Raw genomic sequence first — 7,173 nt, 5'->3', positions numbered from 1 at the left:
ATAGTACTTACGCGGGTTACGGGGTCCCGCGAATTGACCAGAAATCTCACTTAAAATTAAAATTTCTTAATGCGACCAAAAACGTAGTTCAGAAATGATCAGTAGTAACTACAAATGTAATTAGTCTTAATTTAAATAAGTATGTAGATTTAAAGTAGGATATCGCCCAAAATGAGAAATTACCAGCTTGTGAACCTAAGGTCTCCAAATTTCATAGCGGGGTACCGAGGGCATTATATTTCCTTTCGATTAAGATATCCCAGGTCCTTCTAAGCCTAATTCTTGGAGAGTTATTTCGAATACGGCGACATCGGCTACACTGTACACAAATCCTTTAGGATTGTGTGTAAAAATAGTGCAGGTCAAAATACAGCATATTCTTACTTTCTAAATCAATTACACCGAAAAATATATCGTTAAAATATATCCCTAGTAATTTTACGTGATGCGGTGTACACCGACGTTGTACACATCCGCTATTTAACTCTCGCCCGCCTCTGATGACGGTCTCGTTTGTGAAAGTGAAAACGCGTTTAAAAGGGAGTGATTTGGCGGGCCACAGTTATTTGGTACCCGCTCGAGCGTTCACTAAACAAAGGTGTGGCGTTCGGCGACCTTGGAATGATCTATAGGAGCTGGTACGGCTCAATACCGTTACCAAATAATACCCGTTTACGGCCGAAACAAGAACACCCCGGGTGGTTTACGCGGGGTGGGCCCAACACCCCAAACATCTCTCGGCCACTATAAAAACCCAGAGCGGACACGAGCCAAGTCACAGTCCAACTTTCTCCACTTCTCGAACACTCGCAAACGAGAACCATTCCAAGATGAAATCCATGGTACGTTTTAGGATCTCTGTTGGTACGTTATCGCGTTGTTCTTTTATTTGAAATTGGGAATTTTCTGTTTCAGATTGCCTTAGTTTTCGCCGCCGTCTTGGCAACCGCCATGGCTGGTCACCTTCTCGGTGCCGGTCTGGGATACGGTGCTGGTAATTCACATTCATATATCATTATTATGATGGTCGTTATAGTTATTATATTGTCTGTAACTTGATAATAGGTGTCGCCGTGGCTCCAGCTTACGGTGCCGGCCTCGGATACGGTGCCGGTCTCGGATACGGTGCTGGTCTTGGACACGGTGCTGGGCTCGGATACGGAGGCTTAGGCTATGGCGCCCATGGACGCGCTTTCACTTACGGCAGCAAGGTAATCAAACGATTCATTTCCAATCGTCGTTAATCGTTACTAACCAATTAAAGCAATTGTTAAGATCAACCACGGAATCGGCCTTGGATATGGTCTTGGCCATGGGCTCGGATATGGTGGTTTGGGATACGCTGGTGCCGGTCTTGGCTACGGCGGTCTCGGCTATGGTGGTCTCGCTGGAGGCTATGGTCTTGGAAAAGGACTCATCCACGGTTAAGAAAATTGTAAGTACATTGCACTTTTAATGAATTTTAGGTTTACTTTCCCTTTAAGAAATTTATAGGTTTACTTTCCCTTTAAGAAATTTATAGGTTTACTATCCCTTTAAGAAATTTATAGGTTTATTTTCCCTTTAAGAAATTTACAGGTTTACTATCCCTTTAAGAAATTTATAGGTTTACTTTCCCTTTAAGAAATTTACAGGTTTAGTATCCCTTTAAGAAAATTATAGATTAACTACCCCTTTAATAATGATTCCAGTAGAGAAAACTTGCAGTTTTGTTGATTAATTACTGATGCTAGAATACTGAAAAGAATTCATACAAATGACCTTAGTTTAGTCTGGTTAGAGTGATAATTCCGAGTTGGAATTTCGGAAGTGCCTCAATTGAATATTTTTAGTATGGAAATTTACGGGATGGGAACTTGAAAATAGCACCTCTCTGAAACGCAAAGGTATTCAATTTGTTTCCTACCCTCCTGTTTCTAGCGCCGCCGCTCTTTCGATAACAACAGTCGAACGACACCAGCTACTCACTGCACCATACTCAAACTATCCAACTTTTCAGACCAACCAAAGTTATGTACGGAAGAACGTCTCAATAGATATTTATGATAATTTTATTCAACCAAAAAATGTTACAAGAAAATAAAGATGTTTTTATATAAAAGAGAAAAATGAATTTCTGTTTCACGGACCCAATGTGTTAATAACAATGCCAACGTAAGCGGGCAAGACACTCTTGACCACCCTATGTCCGTCTGGGAGGGGAATGCAAGCTCTGCCTGGGCATTGCTTCGCGGCGTCCCAGCAATATTATATTTCCTATATTACAATATAATTCCGAGATGGTCCTATAAAATCCAATAATTTTCAGATTCTTATCCTATCATTCCGAGATGGTTCTATACAATCCAATAATTTTCAGATTTTAATCCTAACATTTCGAGATGGTCCTATAAAACCCAAAATGTTTTTAGCTTTTTATCCTATAATTCTGAGACGGTCCTATAAAAATCCATAATTTTCAGATTCTAATCCTTTAAATCCGAGATGGTCCTATAAAACCCAATAATAATCAGATTCTTATCATATAATAGTTCTTTTTATAAAATAACCTTGGCCATCTTGTTGAAATGTTGCCTCCCCGCTTCAGCTGTGGATCCGTTTTCTCTCCCACTAAAGAGTTTATGAACTCATTCTTAGGCATTGGCTGAACTATTCCAGGTCAACATTTCAACAAGTTGGGCAAGCGTAAAGACATTTTATAAAATCCAATAATATTCAGATTATTTTCCTATAATTCCAAGATGGTCCTATAAAATCCCATAATATTCAGATGATTATTCTAAAATTCCTATATTATAATATGATTCTGATATGATAATATAATATTTTATTTATGTCGATATTTTAAACTTGTTAAACAGTCTAAAATTAAGAAATTTGAGTTATAATTTTGATATTTTTGTCTTATAATTCGTAATTTTCTATATAATTTTGGGAACTATTGGGTGGGAACTCTGCAATTCGCTGCCTCATTACCAAATTCGTATTTAAGTTTTCGACATTTTTTAGTATTTCAACCTTCATTTATAGTAATCGATTTTAATTCAATTTTAAAAATAATTGATAAATACTATTTTTCAAAATTTTTAGGTACTTGGTTTTGAAACGAAAGAATTTTTCACCAATATTATAGTGAAAAATGTAAATAAAATTTCCTTTGCTTATAAGTTATAACACAGGTATTTAATAAAATATCTACAGGTGTATTTAGAAATTTGTAACCAATATCATAAGTATATATGATATTTATTTTACCAGGTAATTTTTCATCTTAATATATTGCCAAGGGTTTTTTGCTGGAAACATTTAGGAAGAAAAACTAGTGCACGTCGAAATACAGCATATTTTAACTTTCTAAATCAATTACACCAGGAAAAAATATCGTTAAAACATATCCTTAGGGAGTGTAATTTTACATGGCGGTCAATTTTGAATGTACACATCCGCTATTTGATTGGAAATTCGGTGCCATTAAATAGTGCCCTGAATCCACAAAGGTATTTCTTTTTAATTAAAGCCTAGATGGCCACTTATATCTAACATACATATAATAAACTTCTGTCAATACGCAATTTCCTTATTGAACTAATTAGTTCATTTGTCTATCAATAAATGATGATAAAATACACCAAAAAGTAGATTAGTCCATAATTAAAAGGGATAATATAGCTAAACCCTAAACAAATTTGAAGAAATTAAAAAACTTACTAAAAACTCGTACCAATAGGTCTTCGAGCGAACCAAAAGACGCGAATCTCGGTTAAAATATATCTTCGAGTGAAAAACTACATAAAAACTAAAAGAAAAAAATTGTTTAGGATTTAGCTATATTATCCCTTTAATTATGGACTAATCTACTTTTTTAGCGTATTTTATCATCCTTTGCACAGTCCATAGGTGGTTTCTTCTAACTTAACATATCTATCAATAAGGCGAATTTTACGTCTGTGTTTTTATTTTTTATTTATATTTCCCTTTAAAAATAACACTTAATTACTAGCGTCATCAAAATATTCACCCACAACTAATCGGGATTTCTTTAAACTACATTTCAAAAATTGAATCGGGAAGGCGATCTGGAAAAATCGTTACGCGGTTGACCTTGAAATTATGCAAATAAGTAAGGAACGGGTAAAACCACAAACGCTGAATAAAATCCATTCCTCGAAAATGACGCTTGTAAATTAGATTCTAACACAATTTTCCCGCATGATTTGTCTTCCTTCACGGTATCACGTTAAGCGTGAATCAAGTTGAAGGTATTCACCAAGATTTTAATACCCCTCTCCCCCTCCCCGTTAATTTGTTTCCTTGTTTTTATTTTTACACGTTCTTGGGGGAAATAAAAGTCGGGGGAGGAACCGACTCAATGTTATCATACCGCGGTATGTATCTGATTTCCTAAACTTTCTTAAATTATCGGTATTAAGAGAGCCGTTGGTTTTGGCGGCTTTTTTCCTTTCAATGGCGTGTCTTGTACCAGGTACGGCCGTTGTTAGAAATCACCCCACCCAAGAACGAGCTTTTATTAAGTGGGCATACCCATTCCACGTCTGTGTGTCTTTTGGGAAACCTATCTCGAGAGCGAAAAAATAATAATAATAAATATTTCACGGGTGTCTTATTCCCATTCGATTTTTGCGAAATGTTCGCCCTGATTTCGGACAAGATTTGATTCGCTACGTTTGTCAATTATTTGGTGGTAAACGATAATAGGTGGTTTCTTTTCGCCTGTTCTCGAACTAAAAGTGTATTATTTTTACCCTAAAACGTTTTAATCACCTGTTCCGGGGACGAGAATTACTCCGGCCCATAAACTATTTGCTTGTTCCGGAGTATTAGGGCTACTCTTTTTACTCCTTCCGAAAAGGAGGTGTAAAGTAAAGGAGTAAATCGGATTTGGTCGTCTGCTGGAAATTATCCGCTAAAAAGGCCATGTGCAGTTAGCCATTCTGGAAAAAAAACGTTTTTACTCTGACCCAAACGTTTCGCCTCCACAGAATCGGAATAAAATGACGTCATAGCCCTACCCATCCCGGAACAAACCGAAAAAAACCAACTTCTATGCCCATAATTCTGATTAATAAAAAAGGGGTAAACTTCGCTATATTTGCATATTTAATTAAAAGCAATGATGTTTACAGTGATTTGTCTAACCGGTTTCGAAATGTCTAGCATTTCATCATTGATTTTAATTAAATATGCAAATATAACAAAGTTTACCCACCTTTTTTTAATAATCATCATTAGCATATTGGACTTACCACAAACAACTAAGCCCATAAATCAATAATATCGCTCCATAAGTATGACGTATATTATTCTTCACATGCAAAAATTTAGTAATTTAATGATATATATATTTACATAAAGTCTATAATATTGTTTCATAGTTTGTCACTTTGGGGAATATTTTACTGAGAGCTAGTAACGGAGTGACGTCATCACAAGAAGAAAATCTCCCCCTAGCGAGGTGGTGTCAAAGGCTACGTGAAACGCGTTAGCAAGCGGACGCAAAACGGCGACGAAGCCCGTAATGCAGTCTGTCTTGTGAATAGCTCTCAGTAAAACTTTTGCATATGAAGAATAGGAAGTGTCACACTTATGTAACGATATAATACACTTATGATATTTATAATGTTCACAGAATTCGTCAAATATTTCTCAAAGAGACACACTTGAGGATTAATATTATAGACTTAAGGTATGCCTAAATCGATTGGAACTCTTGAATTTTTAAAACTTGGGATCAAGAATATTTCAACAAAATAAATTTAATGTAATAAATTATATTTATAATTGATATATTCTCCAATACCAAGCTTAGGAAACATAATCCTAATTAATTAATTAATTCTAAGAATTTTGGATACTTCTGTAGTGTAGTGACAATAAGACAAAGTTGTTCTGAAACTAGTCGATTTTTTAATTGTTAATATACATTTTCGTTGTTTTTTCCGTTTCGTTAACTTAGTTTACAAAAAATGTAACTCTAGCTTTAACGTAGCCTAATTAAGTTACGATATTTTTAAACTCAGGTAACGGTTTATTCAGGCAGGTGTGGTGTTTAGAATTATTTTAGTTCTCAAGAATCTCAACCAGTGTAAGACCAAAAAAAAGGATTCCCAATAAAAAATTGAAATTGAATTGAAATTGAACAAGTCGAGATACGTGACTTTTGAAAGAAATTCGAAATAGGACTCCTCGGCTGTTTTAAATTAGATACGACTAATACATTACTTAATTTTTCTCGTTACTTTAACCATGGTCTAATTAATTAGTCCATGCTTTAACCTTCTTTTTAGTATATTTCAATTATTGTATTTTTATTGCAATTATTTTTTGACTTTTGCTCTTAGGTAGTTCCGCATGTCTCACCCATCCGGTTGTTATTGAGAAAAAAATACTGTTCTCAAAATAGACAAATCATATGAGTGGTACGACACTCATCGGAATTGCCTACAAAATTAAAATTTTCCAAATTTAAAAAATATATATTTCGATTTGTAGATTTATAAAGATTATTTGAAGGGTTGTTTGATTTTCAAATGAGATTTGGACGAGATTCCAATTGCCTAAAATATTTTTAAAATATCGGCCAATTTAAAGAAATTGAAAATTAAATAAATGAACAAATTTAAAGAAATTGACCAATTAAAAAAATTGACAAATTTAAAGAAATTGACTAATTAAAAAATGGTATATTTCAACCAAAAATTGACTAATTAAAAAAATGGCAAATTTCAACCAAAAATGACTAATTAAAAACTGGTATATTTCAACCAAAATTTGACTAATTAAAAAAAATGGTATATTTCAACAAAAATTGACTAATTAAAAAAATTGTATATTTCAACCAAAAATTGACTAATTAAAAAAATTGTATATTTCAACCAAAAATAGACTAATTAAAAAATGGCAAGTTTCAACCAAAAATTTACTAATTAAAAAAATGGCAAGTTTCAACCAAAAATTGACAAATTTAAACAAGAATTTGACAAATTAAAAAAAAATCAAATTTAAACAAAAATATATGTATAAAGTTCTACGAAATTTTATAAGATTTGAATCTGTAAGGGTTATACAAAATTTGATTATCAGGGATCAAAATCTCGAAAATAACATAGTTAAATAACATAACAATGCCCTATCAATTTCCAAAACTTAGCAAAC

General features: G+C 33.8%; 1 protein-coding gene across 1 annotated transcript; it reads left to right on the top strand.

The window, feature by feature from the left end:
* The first annotated feature begins 583 nt into the window (after positions 1-583).
* LOC149954270 (uncharacterized) lies at positions 584-2,085 on the top strand. The gene is made up of 5 exons (XM_090170311.1): positions 584-842; positions 916-994; positions 1,066-1,211; positions 1,276-1,435; positions 1,921-2,085. Exons 1-4 carry the CDS (start codon positions 831-833, stop codon positions 1,426-1,428), a joined length of 390 nt encoding a protein of 129 aa, XP_090026437.1. The 5' UTR covers positions 584-830; the 3' UTR covers positions 1,429-1,435; positions 1,921-2,085.
* The last annotated feature ends 5,088 nt before the right edge of the window (positions 2,086-7,173 follow it).

Source organism: Leiobunum rupestre, chromosome 3, assembly GCF_980474605.1.
Source record: "Leiobunum rupestre chromosome 3, qqLeiRupe1.1.hap1, whole genome shotgun sequence".
In the NCBI taxonomy this organism is placed as follows: domain Eukaryota; kingdom Metazoa; phylum Arthropoda; class Arachnida; order Opiliones; family Sclerosomatidae; genus Leiobunum; species Leiobunum rupestre.
This window is presented reverse-complemented; position numbering and strand designations above follow the sequence as displayed.

What these genes read in the sequence shown, in the direction of transcription:
- LOC149954270 (XM_090170311.1), top strand. An exon ending in CGGTCTGGGATACGGTGCTG is followed by an intron (nt 995 to 1,065) that starts GTAATTCACATT and finishes ACTTGATAATAG; the next exon opens with GTGTCGCCGTGGCTCCAGCT. An exon ending in CTTTCACTTACGGCAGCAAG is followed by an intron (nt 1,212 to 1,275) that starts GTAATCAAACGA and finishes GCAATTGTTAAG; the next exon opens with ATCAACCACGGAATCGGCCT.